General features: G+C 42.6%; 1 protein-coding gene and 2 pseudogenes across 6 annotated transcripts in view; 1 reads left to right on the top strand and 2 right to left on the bottom strand.

Annotated features, from left to right (window-relative positions):
• Positions 1–2,514: 2,514 nt before the first annotated feature.
• The window catches only part of Ddhd2 (DDHD domain containing 2), a 30,538-nt gene continuing 16,022 nt past the window's right edge, over positions 2,515–17,030 (top strand). The window contains exons 1-9 of one of the 6 annotated variants that reach the window (XM_052751890.1): positions 2,515–2,627; positions 3,937–4,162; positions 4,824–5,014; positions 6,478–6,567; positions 7,537–7,657; positions 9,337–9,426; positions 10,570–10,705; positions 15,473–15,681; positions 15,925–15,992. In XM_052751890.1, the coding sequence (XP_052607850.1) occupies positions 3,943–4,162; positions 4,824–5,014; positions 6,478–6,567; positions 7,537–7,657; positions 9,337–9,426; positions 10,570–10,705; positions 15,473–15,681; positions 15,925–15,992 (1,125 nt within the window). In that variant the 5' untranslated portion in view covers positions 2,515–2,627; positions 3,937–3,942. Of the gene's footprint in view, positions 2,638–2,712; positions 3,064–3,936; positions 4,220–4,823; positions 5,015–6,477; positions 6,568–7,536; positions 7,658–9,336; positions 9,427–10,569; positions 10,706–15,472; positions 15,682–15,924; positions 15,993–17,030 lie in introns of those variants that run through there. The other 5 variants (XM_052751891.1, XM_052751889.1, XM_052751888.1 and 2 more) reach the window with 5 other exon arrangements.
• On the bottom strand, positions 8,611–8,705 carry LOC128119522 (uncharacterized; annotated as a pseudogene).
• LOC128119518 (uncharacterized) lies at positions 11,557–11,656 on the bottom strand (annotated as a pseudogene).

Below are 17,030 nucleotides of genomic sequence, written 5' to 3'. Positions count from 1 at the left end.
GGCTCTAGGTTTATGTGACTATTCCTGTGTTTCGTTTTTAACACAGTGCTGAGGAACAACCCCAGTGCCTCATGCATTCAGGTCAAGCATTCCACCAGTTGAGCTATACCCTCAGCCCAACGAGACCCAGTTTTTATTTCCAGATGCACCTAAGATTTTTGTTTTGTCTTGTTTGGGACAGGGTTTCTCTGTGTAGCTTTGAAGTCTGTCCTGAAACTCGCTCTGGAAACCAGGCTGGCCTCGAACTCAGAGATCCACCTTCCTCTACCTCCCACATGCTGAGATTAAGGGTGTACGCCACCCTGTTGGGCTTCAGCGGGGTTTTTGATAGCAACAATGGCACAAGCTGTCAGCAGCAGCTTTTCCCAGGTCTGTGGTGATGCGTTATTATGAAGATAGTTCTTAAACTCTAAGACTGGAACTTTTGATGACCCTCACAGCCAGATTTAATATACCTCGAGTTTACTTAAAACTGCTATTCTACTGTGTACTCAACCTCTTTGTTTAATCTTCCTATAAGAGGATGATGCAACAACCAGCCTTACTTGCCGTGGGTTCTCATGTAACCTAAGCAAATGCATGGCTTTTGTAACTTTAAGTTAGGTACTCTTCCATGCCCCTGGCCCACACAGTAATGCGTGTGTGTGTTTGTTTGTAGGTGTGTTAGGACCATCATTTGCTGGAAATAGCAAATAGGCTGAACGTAGTTTTATACAATGAATATCTACCCTAAGTGCTGGAAGCAGCATTGAGATAAACTGTGTGTTATCTGGGTTAGCTAGGTCCACTGGGAGTCAGTGATTTCATCCCTTGTTACTCTGTTTCTATAAAGTATCTTTCATTCCTTCCCTATGTGATGCTTTCCGTGTTGTTCAATGAGAGAGAACAAACCCTTTGTTATACACGCACCAGGGAAAGAGAGTCACAAGACAATATTCAGGCAGGCACAAATTCAGATTCATGCACAGATAGAATAACAAGACAAGGAGAGCGAAGGAGAGAATTCAAATCTGGCTTGCTCTGGGTTAGATGACACCGGAAGTGCTTTAATATCTGTCTTTAATATGACACCAACACGTGGTTAGTGGCTCTGAGTGTTGGAGAATATTATTTTAAGGTATGTTACTTTTGTTTATCTCTGTGAAGCTGTGTTACTGTGCCGGTCTAAAACACCTGATGGTCTAATAAAGAGCTGAACGGCCAATAGTGAGGCAGGAGAGAGAAATAGGTGGGGCTGGCAGGCAGAGAGAAGAAATAGAAGAAATCTGGGAGAAAAAAAAAAAGAAGTAGCCAGAGAAGGAGGAGAACCCAGGGGCCAGCCACACAGCCACAAAGCAAGCCACGGAGTAAGAGTAAGAATATAATGATATTTAAAGGTTGGAAACCACTATGGGGCTACATGTAGCAAGACCATCTCAAACAAAGCAAAGCAAAAAACACAGAAAAAGGCGTGTTAAGTAAACATGTGGAGCCCGGTGGTGGTGCCCACCTTTAATCCCATCACTCAGGAGGCAGAGGCAGGTGGATCTCAGAGTACAAGGCCAGCCTGGTCTACAGAGCGAGTTCCAGGACAGCCAGGGCTACACAGAGAAACCCTGTCTCGAAAAACCAAAAACCAACCAACTAGCCAAACAAGAAAAACCAATAAAAAAGTAAACGTGTGGATATTTGTGTGTAGCTGTTGATGTGTGGACAATATGAGATTAAAAAAAAAAAAACGTCCACACTTAAAGTTCCTTCTCGGTTTCTGAAAATGCTTCCAACCTTCGCCTGATGATCAAGTCAGAAAACACGAGAGCATCTTGTTTTTCCTTCCTGTAGCCCCCCGCCAGTCTCAGGAGTGCAGGGAATACGGGGCAGAGCCGCCGCCTCCGCCAGGTGACATCATCTAGGACCCAAACACCTCCTTAGCTGCTATTGCAGCTGCCACATCCCGTCAGAATCACCTCTTGGGCTTTCAGGGATACCTTTTTGGGCAACCTCTCAATCCAGATTAAAAAAAAAAGCGAGAGAGAGAGGGAGGAGCCAAGGCCCCCAGGACACGGCTGCAGGGCAACACCCTGCTGCTCTCCAGCCCTGCTGCTCTCCAGCCTCCCTCCAACCCATCCTTCATCCCTGCATCCTCCTCCACCCACCCAGTCGGGCCCCCTAGGTGTCAATCAGGACCCACCAGGGCTCACGATGCCCCGATCCCCTTTCTGGGAAGCGCCGAGCGGCTCGGGTGGGTCCTGCAGTGGTCACCTCCGTGGCTCCTCCTCCCTCAAAAGCCTCGGCTCCCGGGCCCGCCCCGCCCACTCCGCCAGCGCGTGCCCGGCGCGTGCCCGGGCGCCCGACGCCTGCCCGCAGCAACAGCAGCAGCCGCCGCCGCCGCCGCCGCCGCAGCAGGAGGAACTACGTCTCGCGCGAGTCCCCGCACCTCTCGCGACACTTGGGCGGCGGGTCCTCCTGCGCCTCGGGTCCTAACCCGGCGGAGCGGCCTCGGTCCCGGCGCGCCGCTCACCGCCGCCGGCGGCGTCGTCGCGGGGAACGCGGTGGAGCCCGCCGTGCGGGGGATCGGGGCGCGGCCGCAGGCTCCGCCCCGCCCTCCCCGCGAGGGCCCAGAGCGCGAGCGGCGGCGGCGCTGCCAGGCGAGTCCCGGTGCGCGCGGGGGGGCCCCCGGGCCGAGGAATGGGTGGGTGGCTGGGCTCCGGTGTCCACTGGACCCCCCCCTCCCCCGGCATCCGTGGGCGAGGGCTCGGCTGCTCCTTTCCCCCGGCGCGAGGCCCGGAGCTGGGGGGCAGGAGTGGGTCGGCCGCGGAGGGCAGGCCGAGGGCTCTCTCGGGCGGATAACGGGGAGGCCCCGGGAGCGTTTGTTCCCGGGCTCAGCTTGGCGGCCCGACTGCAGGGATGCTGCTCATCCATCCTCCCACGCAGAGCTTTGGGTTCTGCTTCTGGGTCTGCGGCGCTGGAGCGTTCGGCTCGCTGGAAACTCGTCTATGTCCGTCTTGGTGGAGGGGGCCGTGGAGGTCACCTGTTAACTTTGCACCCGCCACTTGGGCGCCCGAGGCTCCCCGGGGCTGGTTGGTGCGCAACTGTGGCCGCAGGCGAAGTTCTCCCGGGGGGGGGGGGGGGGCGGCGGGAAATGTACCGCAGCCCCTCGTGAGGCACAGCTTGGAGGATCAGCCAAAATGGTTCTTAAGTGACTAGTTGTGTTTCCCGTATTTTTAGAGTCTAATAGTTGTATCAATGTGTGACGGTAATGTTTATGTATAACTGTTTATTTCTATTTTATGTGCATTGCCTGCATGTATGTCTGTGTGAGCGTGCCGGATCCCCTGGAACCGACAGAATACATGACTGTTGTGAGCTGTGTCAAGTGGGGGGTGCTGGGAATTGAACCCCGGTCCTCTGGAAAAGCAGTCAGTGTTCTTAGCTGCCGAGCCATCTCTCCAGCCCTGGACCTGGGGCGGGGATGGGGTGTGGGGGGGGATGGTCTTAACCTACCTGTTCCGACTATGTCCTACTGTATGCCACACTTGGAGGCATTAATATTCAGCCTTTGCTACGTTTAGGTTGATAATTGTGATATATCTTGTTGCAATCAGTTTTGACCACATGTTTCTTGAAGTTTCTGAGTTTGTTAAAGACCTTTTTGTCTGATCACACATTTTAGTTTTCTGAGGAGACTTGGGATCCTGCTCAGTGCAGAATGGTGGAGCTGAACATTGTCCCCCCCCCCCCCGAATAATTTTATATTTTTGTTTTAAATTATGTAACTTTTAAAATTTACTGTTTGTTTTCAAGAATGGCTTCCAAAAAGCAATCATTTTGTTGTGTGTGTGTGTGTGTGTGTGTGTGTGTGTGTGTGTGTGTGTGTGTCGGGGGGAGGGGGCCACGTGAACATTTACAGTGTTCATAGAGGCAAAATAATTCTGATAGTTTTATTTTGTGTTCTAGAGCGAAATGTCATCAGTGGAGTCTCACCAGGAGCAGCTGTCTCAGTCAGATCCATCCCCATCACCAAACTCCTGTAGTTCTTTTGAGCTGATAGACATGGATGTCGGCAGCTCCTACGAACCGGTTTCTTCCCATTGGTTTTATTGTAAGATAATAGATTCTAAGGAGATGTGGATTCCTTTCAACTCAGACGATTCACAACAGCTGGAAGAGGCACATGGCTCTGGTGAGAAGGAAATAAATGGTGACTTGTCACAAAGATTCTAAACTCTCAAACTAAAAAGTAATCACCCTTACTGTGATCGATACTACAGTTAAATTTTAGAAGCTTTCCATTTTCATCCTTTTTAAAACTGTACTAAATTTCTGAGTAATTATCTAATATTTTCTGTATTCTAGCTTGTGTTTTAGTTTGTACTTAGAAAGTATGTGTATAGAGTAAGGTGTCACATTGCAGAATGAACTAACATGTCATTTGTTTTTTTTTTCCTCATGAAACAAAAATAGTGTTATTTATAATTTATCATCATGGTTGTCATTAATTTACCTTTTGATCCTTCAAACAAAAACTTAAGAAAAATCTTCATGTGTATGTATGTATCTGTATGAGTGTGAGAGAGAGTGTGTGTGTATGTGTAAGAGACATTAATTGTCTTAGAGAAGGAAAAACTGTTCAGGTAGTATTTTTTTCTTTAAAATATGATTGGTTTTGACGTATGAAAAGTAGTTCATGAGAAAGATATCAACTAATTCCATTTACTTTAATATGTAGCCAGGTAGAAACTGTTTACGTTTCACGTGATTATTTGGAGTGTAACTTGCAGTTGTACTTTGGGAGAGTTACTGTGACATACTGCACTTCATTTCTCTTTTGCAATTCTTAATAGGAAAGGATTGTAATGAGAGAGTTGTTCCCACCGATGGGGGCAGATACGATGTCCACCTAGGGGAGAGGATGCGGTATGCTGTGTATTGGGACGAACCGCCTTCAGAAGTGAGACGGTGCACGTGGTTTTACAAGGGAGACAAAGATAATAAATACGTTCCCTACTCAGAGAGTTTCAGCCAAGTTTTGGAGGTATCCCTCTACTTCTGTTTACCTACCATTGTCTTCATTTTTTTCCCTTCGGTCATTTATTTTTTGTTTTGTGATGTTTTAATTCTTGTAACATATTTTGTGTAACTTCCAGGAAAAGTTTACCTGCCTTTGTATCACACTTTATGTAATTTCTCTTTGCAAGTTAGTTTCAAGGCAAAGTTTTAATTTTAGATTTTAAATTTATATTTAAATTTTATAGCAACTGTATTATGCCTTTTAAATGAAATGTAAATGTTTCCTTAATGGTAATTATTGTTAACATTTAAAATGTGACCAGAAGCCAATCTTTTGACTTCATTTTTTTTTATTTTTTGAGACATGCTTCTCTGTGTAGTCCTGACTGTTCTAGAGCTTGCTCTGTAGCCCAGGCTGGCCTCTGACTCAGAGATCTGTCTTCCTTTGCCTCCCAGTGCCAGGACGAAAGGTATGCGCCATAACGAAAGGTATGCGCCATAACACCTAGCCTTTTTTTAAATTTTTTTATTTTAATGAGTGAGTATTTTGCCTGTGTGTAAGTGTACCATATGTGTGCAGTGCTCAAGGAGGCCAGAAGAAGGAGTTGAATCCTCTGGAACTGGAGTTATACATGGTTGTGAGCTGCCATGTGGGTGCTGGGAATTGAACCCCGGTCCTCTACAAGAGTAGCAAGTGCTCTAAACACTGAGCCATCTCTTTAGCTCCAATTTGTAATGTTCTTGCTCTGAGAAATAATATTGGCTTTCTCGAAATTGAAATAGAATGTTATTGACGTGTGTGTGTGTGTGTGTGTGTGTGTGTGTGTGTGTGTGTGTATGAATAGTGATAGAATTCAAAGTAGTATTTTTAAAATCTCTATTTGTTTTTTGTTTGAGACGGGTGTTTGTTTTGTTTTGTTTCTTGAGACAGAGTCTCACATACCCTAGACTGGCCTCAAACTTGACAAGTAGCTGAAGATGGCTTCAGCTTCTGATATTCCTGCCTCTACCCCCTTGAATTCTGGGAATTCATCACTGTACTTGGTTTTATGCTTTGCTGGGGATAGAATATCGGACTTTCTGCATGCTAGGGGAGCACTCTATCAGTTAAACTTCATCTTTTTGAGACAAGGTGTTGCTGTGTATCTCTGGCTGTCCTGAAACTCACTGTGTGGCCCAGGTGGGCCTCAGATTCATAGTAATCCTCATGTATTAGCCTTCCACCTGCTGGGATTACAGGTATAGGCCACCACACTTGGCTGCTGGTCATTGGAAAAGAATGTTAATGATCTGGGAATCTAGTTCAGTGGTAGAGTACTTGTCTAATATATGCAAGGCCCAGGATTCATTCTCCAGCACTACACTACCAAGAATTTTAAAATGCATTTGTTAAGTTGGAGAATGATTTTCTTCCTGGAATTCATTAATAAATTCAAGTTTAACAAAAAGCTCTTGGAAAGTCTAATATAAAATATATTTTATTTTAAGGAAACGTACATGCTTGCTGTAACTCTGGATGAATGGAAAAAGAAATTAGAATCTCCAAACAGAGAAATTATTGTATTACACAACCCAAAGGTAAAGTGAAGTAAAGCATGTCACTGAGATTTAGATCAAAGGTTAATGTATTACTAAGGAAATCCATTGATCTTTTGTTCTATGGACGCTACATAGGATAACCTTTGGCATAGTTTATATTAAATTCACTATTACAAAGTTATTAATGCTTACAGTCATTATTCACTCCATTTAGCTTTTATGTAAGGATTTTCTTCTATATGTGTATGATGTGTGTATATATATAATATATGTGTATGTGTGAATGTGGGTGTGCACATACAACAATGTGCTTTTGAAGTCAGAGGACAGATTTGAATGTCAGTCCTGTTCTATCTGGAGACAGAGTTCTTCATTGTTAGCTAGTCCACAAACTTTTAAGGCTTCCCTTGTCTCTACCTCCCAGAATCCTGTGCTCTGCCTTCCATCTTAGCATAAGAGCACTGGGATGCATGTGTTATTGTGTCCACCATTACATGGGTTCTGGGAATTTTCACTCAGGTCCTACTCTGTGATAGCAGTGAGTGCTTTATGCACTGAGCCATTTCCCCAACCCTAAATAGGAATTTTCTTAGGGAAAATTGTGCCACTATAGATTAAGAAAATCATCTCTACATTATGTAAGCATGTCTTTCATGTATAGGATTTTTTTTTAAGACAATGTCTCACTGTGGAGCCTTGGTTGGCCTTGAACTCACTGTGTAGATCATACTAGCTATGTAGACCAAGCAGACTCAAACTCATAGAAATTCTTGCCTCTGCCTCCCTAGTGCTGGAATTAAAAGCATACACCACTACACCTGGCCTCTGTGTTATTGAAATACCTGTTAGTCTAATAATGAATTTCATAGTTCTCATTTTAGGTTATAGGAGTTGCATCTCAGAGCTCCAGTTGAGGTTTGGTTATATGAAAGATGTGTTTCTATCATTCAAAATGTATTAAATCACAAGTTAATGTAGAATATATTGCTCTGGTCTTTTCTATTTAAGCTCATGGTGCATTACCAGCCAATTGCAGGGTCTGATGAATGGGGTTCAACCTCCACAGAGCAAGGGCGACCAAGATCAGTAAAAAGAGGAGTTGAAAACATCCCTGTTGATATTCACTGTGGTAATGTTAACCATTTATTTTCTCTTATGTTCTGATATGTTGGTTTATTCTTTAAATTGTGGCCCTTTATTCTTTTGATTTATATTACTTTAAGATTTAAAAATGATCTTTAATTATATAGGCTTATTCTAAATTAAGATCAACATCACTTCATCTAAGTTGTTTGGGGTTTTTTGTTGTTGTTTTTGACAAAGGGTCTCATGTAGGTTAGGCTGGTCTCAAACTCATCTTACATAAGGATAACTTTAAAGTTTTGATACTCCTGCATCCATAGCTCTTGTGCTAAGAGTACAGGTGTGCCTCAACTATGCCTATTTTATGTGGTGCTGGGGATCAAACCTAGGGCTTCTCTGGACATAGTAGTGCACATCTTCAATCCCAGCTCCAGCAGAGGCTAGTGGATCTCTGGGAGTTTGAGACCTGCCTGGTATGCGTAGTGAGCTCCAGGACAGCCCATGCTACATAGTGAGACTTTGTCTCAAAACAAACAGACAAAAAACCTAGGGTTTTGTGTATGCCAGGCAAGCATTCTGCCAATTGAGCTACATCTGGGTGAGTGTGTGTGTGTGTGTGTGTGTGTGTGTGTGTGTGTGTGTGTGTGTATTCAGTGCAGGCATGTGAGTGTGCAATGCTTGTGTCCAGAAGCAAGAATGGGGAGACTAATAGGTGTGTCCTCTATCAGTCTCCACCTTATTCCCTGAGACAGGCTTTCACTGAGCCAGGAGTTCACTGTGTGGGCTAACCTGGCTGACCAGTGAGCTCTGGAGAATTGTCTCCACTCTCCTGTGCTGGGGTTGGAAGCATGTGCAACCGTGTACAGATGTTTATGTCGGTGCTGGAGAGTCAAACTCAGCTCTTCATGCTTTCGCACTCTTCCCAACTAAGCCACCTCCTCAGCTCTGGTTTTTGTTTCTTTTTTTTTTTCCTCTTGGTCTCTGAACCATTTATTTCTCAGAGATAGAGAATGCTTCATGAATTTGTGGCTTATCCTTACAAAGGGGCCATGCTAATCTTCTCCGTGGTGTTCCAGTTTCAGCATGTGTGCTACTTTTTTGAGGTGTGGTCTCACAGTGTAGTGTTCAGGCTGGCCTACTCCAGGGTACGTTTCCAAGTGCTGGAATCACAGGCGTGCACCCTCATCCTCGGCTGTTAAAGACTGTAACAGTATTTAGTATTTGGTGGCCATGGCTGTAATCCTAGAATTTGCAGGGTGGGGCAGGAGGATCAAGGTTAGTCTCAACTCCATATCAAGTTCCTCTGTCAAAACAAAACATTAAAACAAAGCAAGTTGCATTTTTAAAGAGTGCATGGGGGTTTCTTTAGTAGTTTTTCTAGAGCTTACAGTTATTTCAAAATAGTTTTAAAACCTGAAGAAAATTTTCAAGGACTTATATAAGAATATTTATAATACCAGCATTCATGAGGCATAGATAGGTGGATTGCTATGAGTTCAAGGCTAGCCTGTTCTACATACTGAGTTTCCAGCCAGCCAGAGCTACATAGTAAGACTCTGTCACCAAAAAATAAAGAAAAAAATTAAAAAAGTAAAATTAATGTACTTTTACTAAGTAAGAAGTTAAGTATGTGACTATTTTGTGGCTTTAAAATTATCTTTTTTATTTTAAATTTTGTTATATTTATAACCTGTTTCTAATTTTTCTTTTCAATTTTACTTCTAGGTGAACCTTTACAAATAGACCACTTAGTTTTTGTGGTACATGGGATTGGACCAGCTTGCGATCTCCGTTTTCGAAGCATTGTTCAATGTGGTAGGTTTGCAGAGCATGTAAGATAGATCGCTTAAGAGGAATTATCTCCTGGGAGCCAGGATCAAGCATTGTCTTTTGGTCTGTTGTCTTAGCTACGTAAGAAGATTTGTAGAGCTAAAGATGGAGTACAAGGGAGTGAAGCTTCCCAGCTGAGACCTAAGTGCTAGGGATTTCCAGAGACTTAACTCTTAGCTAGTAATCCATGAGTGAACATGCCTATAATCCCTGTGAATTGTTTTACCCAGCCTGTTTATAACCAAACTTAGAACAGTAAAGATGGGACTTGAAGTAAATAATAGAAACTTAACTACGTTAATTCATACCATGACAAACCTCTGGACAAACCTCAAGCTTTAAGTCATGAATAGAACTTAATTTTGAAAGGTAATCTCTTCAAATCTGGATGCTGTTCAAAGTCTGCTCCACTGGGGAGTTCGCTTCTCCTTGGCAGTGGTTCTGAGTAAACTAGAATTATGGTCTGCAGGGCTAAGGTTGATGTGATAAGAATGTTGAACAGCATTGTATTTTTTTTAATCTAAAGTATTAGGGGCTGGGAAGATGGCTCAGCAGTTAAGAATACTCACCAGCTGCTTTTCCTGATGATCAAGCCTCGATTCTAGCACCCATGAGGTGGCTCACAAACTCTCTAAACACCAGTTCCAGGGGGTCTGATGCCCACTTCTGGCCTCAGTAGGCAGTGAATGAATGTGGTACAGACACATGCAGGCAAAGCACACATAGGAGTCAAGTAAAAATAATCTTTAATCCCAGCAGTGAAGGCAGGCGGATCTCTGTGAGTTCAAGGCCAGCCTGGTCTACAAATCAAGTTCCAGGACAGACTCCAAAGCTACACAGAGAAACTCTGTCTCAAAAAATAAATAAATAAATAAACACATCTATCACATTAGCATGCAAATTTGCTTTCACCTTTAATAAATGGTAAAATTAGATGCTATCTAATCTAATCAGAATTATTTTAAAACAAGTTTTTATTATTTTATTTTTCCTAAACTACTTACTCTCCAGTCAGTGTGTGTTCTAAGCAGATGTCGTTAGGCAGGATGCAATTGCATGTTTTGTTGCAACCCGAGTCTGTGTATTAATTGCTTCGCTGTTGATGCATAAGTTATTTTTCTTTTCTAGTTAATGATTTCCGAAGTGTTTCCTTGAACCTGCTACAGACACATTTTAAGAAAGCCCAAGAAAATCAGCAGATTGGAAGAGTAGAATTTCTTCCAGTCAATTGGCACAGTCCTTTGCATTCTACTGGGGTGGATATGTGAGTAGTCCCTTATACCCTTAAATTGTTAGCTGTGATTGTAATATTCTGTGATCATCATTATGCTTAAGGACATTTCTGCTATACTGATTATGCATTACAGTTTTTATCAAGGTATGGTGGTGTACCCCTTTAATCCCAGCACTCAGGAGACCAGAGGCAGGTGGAGGTAGATGGATCTCTGTGAGTTCGAGGCCAGCCTAGTATACATAGTGAGTTGCAGGATGGTCAGGACTACATAGAGAGACCCTGTCTCAAAACACCAATAATAATAATAATAATAATAATAATAATAATAAAATAATAAGCTTCCCACGAGAGCAGCATCTTTGACACTTGGGCTTAGTATTCTTCTTCTCTTTCTTCTTGCCCTTTCCTCCAGCAGAATCCACACCAACCTCCGCATAGTCCTCTAAGACAGCCACGTCCTCAGGGCCTCAGAAGTGGGGTGTCTTCTTCTCGTGTGTGCTTTCTGTTCTGCAGGGCCGAGAATCAGCCCGCAGGGACTGCCCATGCCAGACTAGCATTCCATTACAAAGCCACATTCCCAGCCCACCAGCATTGCGGTTATTGATTCGTGGATGATGCAGGATTAGCTCCTATTCCCAGCTCACAGCCTTTCTGTGGGTCAGGGTCTTACTGTAGCCCATGCTGACTTCGAAGTCTTGCTCTTCATGCCTTTGTCCCAGTATTGGCAGTACAGATGTGTGCTGTTCTTCTGTGTACAGCTTCAGTGTGGAGTTCTTATGTTTTTAATGTTTTATGTATACGGGTGTTCTGCCTGCATGTCGTCACCCACTTACCAGTGTATAAAGGCATGCTTGGCATATATCAGATTAAATTTGTGGTTAAAAAGTACTAAATGCTTCCTGAATTTGCATGTCATCTTCACACGGGGGGCATGCTAATCTCTGTATCATTCTAATTTTAGTATATGTGCTGCAGAAGCAACCACTATATAATTTCTTGGAGATGTATCATTAAGTGATGGTCAGTCCTTTGTCTTTAGATATCTCTGGTTAAAAGTAAAGACTTGTCCCTGATGTGATTAACACATGCCTTAATGCGGGCGGTGGTGGCGCACGCCTTTAATCCCAGCACTTGGGAGGCAGAGCCAGGCGGATCTCTGTGAGTTCAAGGCCAGCCTGGTCTACAAAGCGAGTTCCAGGAAAGGTGCAAAGCTACACAGAGAAACCCTGCCTCGACAAAAACAAAACAAAACCAAAAACAAACAAACAAAACCACATGCCTAGTGGATCTCTATGAGTATAAGACCAGCATGGAGTATATAGTGAATTTCAGGACATCCAGGACCTTGTAGAGAGACCTTGTTTTTTTAAAAAAAAAAAACCCTCCCCCCCATAAAACCCTTTATTTGTAATTACTGGTGTGTGCGTGTGCTCACATGCAGCTGCATTTGCTGTGGGTACTTGTGGTAGTCAGAGGAGGGCACATGTTGGAAGTCAGTTTTCTCCTTCCACTGTGGGTTTTATAATCAACACTTTTAACTACTAAGCCATCTCACCAGCCTAATATTTTACATGTAAAAATAAATAAGTACATTAGCCGGGCAGCGGTGACACACGCCTTTAATCCCAGCATTTGGGAGGCAGAGGCAGGCCATCTCTGTGAGTTTGAGACTAGCCTGGACTGCAGATTGAGTTCCAGGACAGGCACCAAAACTACACAGAGAAACTCTGTCTCAAAGAAACAAACAAACAGATAAGTAAATAAATAAGCACATCTATCACAAATTTACTTTCATCTTTAATAAATGATAAAATTAGATGCTATCTAATCTAATCAGAATTATTTTAAAACAATTTTTTATTATTTACTATCAGTAAATGTTTGATATATACTTATATTCCTGCATACCTGGGGTCTCTAAATGTATGATATTTACTTATTTTATATACCTACATACCTGGGGTCACTTAAACATGTTTTGGACAAAAAGCGATCACAAGTTTAGGAAACCCTTATTTTTAAGTATGTGTAATTTATTTAATAAATCAATACCATTCAAAATGTACTGACATAATACTACATTTATACACAAAATTCTCGAAAAATAAAAAAAAGGAATTACTAAGCAAATGTTCCTGAGGCCTAGTTTGGTAGCAAATGCCTATAATCCTAGCATGTGGGAAGTGGAGGCAGGAGGACCAAGAGTTCAGAGTCATCCTGAGCACATAACAGTTTTAAGGTCAGTCTGGTCTACGTGAGATCCTATCTCAAAAACCCTTGACTTCCTGACTGCCCAAACTTCCACAGCGCTGGGATTGCAGCACGCCACCCTGGTTTATGCGGTGCTTGGCGCATGCTGCTTGGCAAGCATCCTGAGCTGTGTCCTTGTCCATCACACATTTAAAAAATCTTTTATCTATTCTTTGACGATTTTATATATGTATTCAGTGTACCTTGGTATTTACTCCAACACTCCCTTCCACTGTCCTGTAACCTACCTTCTCTCACGTTTTTTTTTTTTGTTGTTGTTGTTGTTTGTTTGTTTGGGGCTTTTCTTTTTTAGGTTTTTAGGTAAAAAATAATGGTGGAACATAATGGTAACTTTTTTCTGTTGGCCCTGCGTTGGTAGTGAGCAGCCCCTCTTCACCGTTATCCATGGTGAGGTCAAGACAGACCAAGCCCGGATGGAGCATCTCTGATTAGTCTGTCAGTGCCACCTCTCACTGTCTGTCGTCCATTTTTCCCTTTCCATCTGGAGTTGTGAAACTGTCTCCTAGTTGGAAATTTAAGGTACACATTTCTGCTCTGAGAACGCTGTGATCACACTTAATTGTTTGGAGGATTTTCCTTCAGTTTCTTGTACTCAGAGAAATTATTGATCTTTTTCTATATGTAGTGTATCATAGAAGTGTTCTATGATTTTTGTTGAACTAGGAAATAAAATTAACAAAAGGAAGGCTTAAAGCTCCTATTAATAATGCATGTATCTCTAAACTACTTTCATGTTTAGCTGTCAAAATCTGGTTGGATTCATCTGAGATCTGTATATAATTAAGGAGTTTTTTTTTTCCACCATAGTTTTTTGTTTGTTGTGTTTTTGTTTTGAGTCAGGGTTTCTCTGTGTATCAGCCCTGTCTGCAGACCAGGCTGGCCTCAAACTCACAGAGATCCACCTGCCTCTGCCTCCCGAGTACTGGGATTAAAGGCATGTGCCACCACCGCCCAGTCTATAATTTTCCTTTTTAAAATGTTACTTTTTATTTTTGGTTTCTTATTCAGAGATGACAATTTAGTCAGTTAACTGGTACATTAGCTGATCTTTGAAAAGGGAACTCAATTTTAAATCTGTAATAACCATAAGTAAATTGTATTATGATAAAAAATAGTATCTAGTGGGGTTGGGGATTTAGTTCAAGACCATAGTCCTCAGCTCTGGGGGAAAGTATCTGAACATATGGATCGGTGGTTAAGGACACACACTGCTCTTGCAGAGGTCTCAAGTTCAGGTCCAAGCACCTACATGTTAGCTCACAACTTCCTGTAACTCCAGTTCTAGGGACCTCAGCACCCTCTTCTGGCTGTGGTGGCACACACCTTTAATCTGAACACTCAGGAGGCAGAGGCAGGAGAATCTGTGTGAGTTTGAGGCCAGCCTGGTCTGCACAGCAAGTTCCAGGATGACCATGGCTGCATAGAGAGACTCTGTCTCTAAAAAGAGTATCATTTCTAGTTAACATTCCGATTGCCACATCCAGGGCAAGAGGGAAGCTGGTTCAGCCAACTTTCCCAGTTTCTGCTCCCTGGGAGATCAGTGTTGTGAGTGCTTGTGAAATGAGACCTTTCCCTCAGTGCCCTTCTCATCCTGGGGCCCACACCTCTTCCCCAGTCCCTAACCCACCTCCCCCTGAGAAAAGTGGACATGGGGGCAGGGGTGGGGGCGACCAGAGGACCCTTTTCTGTGGCTTTAGATGGGGGAGGGACAGCTGGGGTTCCCCCACCCATTCCACCTCCCTCCAAACTCCTGGCAACCCCCAATCAGTGTTTGAGCCTCCTTGCCCCCTAGGTACCCTTTGGTGAATCCTTGGTGATGATTTTGGCAACTTCAGGAGTAAATGGCCATCTCATAGAGAAAAAAAATTCCAATTTCCAGTGTCTACCTATACAAACACAGATGTACACACATATTTAAAACTAAAATCCGAGCTGAGGATGTCGGTGTACACCTGGAATCCCATTACTGGAGAGGCTGAAACAGGAGAATCATAAGTTCAAAGGCAGCCTGGGCTACAAAGTGGCGTGTTGTCGATTTTTTTTTTTTCTAAACTGAGATTCAAACAAAGTCAGTGCACTGAAATGAAATGGCATCTCTCTCTCTCTCTCTCACTCTTTCTCTCTCTCTTGTTTTGTTCTGTTTGTGTTTTGGTTTTTTTCAAGACAGAATTTTTCTGGGTAGCCTTGGCTGTCCTGGAATTTGCTCTATAGACAGGGCTGGCCTCGAACTCGCAGAGATCCACCAGCCTCAATGGCATGTATCTTTGCCTTACCTCTGTATTTCTTTTCTTTTTCTTTTTTCCGATTTCTGTATGGAAACTGGGTTGTCTATCTGATTGCCTCTTTTTGCTTCACTAAACACGCTTTTTCCAGCCTGTGTTTCTCCATCTTGCTAGGTACCTCTTGTGACATTGAATCTTTGACTCTAAGCTTTAAGAATAAGCTAAATAATAACTTAGAAATAACAATGGACTGGATTTAGATTTTTTTGCTCAAAATAATCTTTTTTTTTTTTTTCTCCCTCAGAGATCTGCAGCGGATAACCCTGCCCAGCATTAATCGCCTCAGACACTTCACTAATGATACAATTCTGGATGTCTTCTTTTACAATAGCCCCACCTACTGTCAGACTATCGTGGACACAGTAGCTTCTGAAATGAACCGAATATATACACTTTTTCTGCAGAGGAACCCTGATTTCAAAGGGGGTGTATCCATTGCTGGTCATAGTTTAGGTAACAAATGAATTCCCTGTAGCCAGAGAGGACTATCACATTTTGAAATACAGTGTCTTTAATCAGTAACAGATTAAGAGAACTACAAGTAATCTGTGATGAAGAATTTGGAAGGGGTTGGAAGGGTGGTGGTAAATTGGAACGATTCTGTTGATTTTCTACATTTATAATTGGCTTATAACTTTTTTGTATAAAAGACAGCCAATGTCTTAGAAATTGTCCCTTCTTCTATTTTACTTATAGGTTCGCTTATATTGTTTGATATCCTAACAAATCAGAAAGATTCTTTTGGGGATATTGACAGTGAAAAGGTAATTTAGAAGTTTAGATAGGTTCTCTTGTAGTATTCCTTACTAAGGATTTTTAGATTTTCAACCTTTGTGTTTAGCTGAGTTTAGTCTTATGCCATAATGTTAAATGTATATTTATTTTAACAGCTTGGTAATTATCTCTTGTCATTCTTTTGTGATAGAAGCAAGACAGTATTTTGCTTCTATAAATCACTGCCATATTGTAAAATAAGTATGGTGTTTTTCTTCTCTTTGTAAATATGCACTACTGGTGCATGATAGAGTTGTAGTTACTGAGTTAATTGTTGATTGCCTGTGAGGATGTCAAGAGTGACTTGGATGATTTATAGAAGTCATGTTTGGAAGCCAAGGGGAAACATGATGGTGAAACCTATCTCTTCATCAGACACAGTCCCATGAACATTTATTTTATCATTGGTAGTAGTGATTTGATAGTTGATAGAAACTGTCTTCTACTTTTCTTTTTATTTAAGTGTTCTGTGAACCCTTGGGTTAGGAATTCTTCCGGGACTTGGGCTCTGTCTTAGACTATTTTATATCTTTTTTGTCTTTTAGATTTATTTTTTATATGTATGGCTGTTTTTTTATATTTATCTATATATGAGTATTTTGCCTGCATATTTGTATGTGCATCAGAAGGTACAAGGTCCCCTGGAACTGATGGCTGTGAGCTACCATGTGGGTGCTAGGAACTGAGCTCAGGTGCTTTGGAAGAACAAGTGCTTTTAACCACTGAGCCATCTCTCCAGCCCCTAGATAGTTGTTTTGCCTGCATTTATGTATTTACATCATGTTATGAGCCTATTGCCCCTGAAAGTCAAAAGAGGGCATCAGATTCCATGGAACTGAAGTTGCAGATGGTTGTAAGCTGCCATGTGTGTGCTAGGAACCAAACCCAGGTCCTCTGTAGGAGAACAAGTGTTACCTGCTACGTCATCTCTCCGGCCTCCCCATCCCTGTTTTAAAAGTATATGTGTATGAGTGTTTGGCCTACAAATACATCTGTACACCACACTTGTGCATGGTGCCCTCCGAGGC

Source organism: Peromyscus californicus, unplaced genomic scaffold, assembly GCF_007827085.1.
Source record: "Peromyscus californicus insignis strain IS unplaced genomic scaffold, ASM782708v3 Scaffold_23__1_contigs__length_62951481, whole genome shotgun sequence".
Lineage (NCBI taxonomy): Eukaryota > Metazoa > Chordata > Mammalia > Rodentia > Cricetidae > Peromyscus > Peromyscus californicus.
This window is presented reverse-complemented; position numbering and strand designations above follow the sequence as displayed.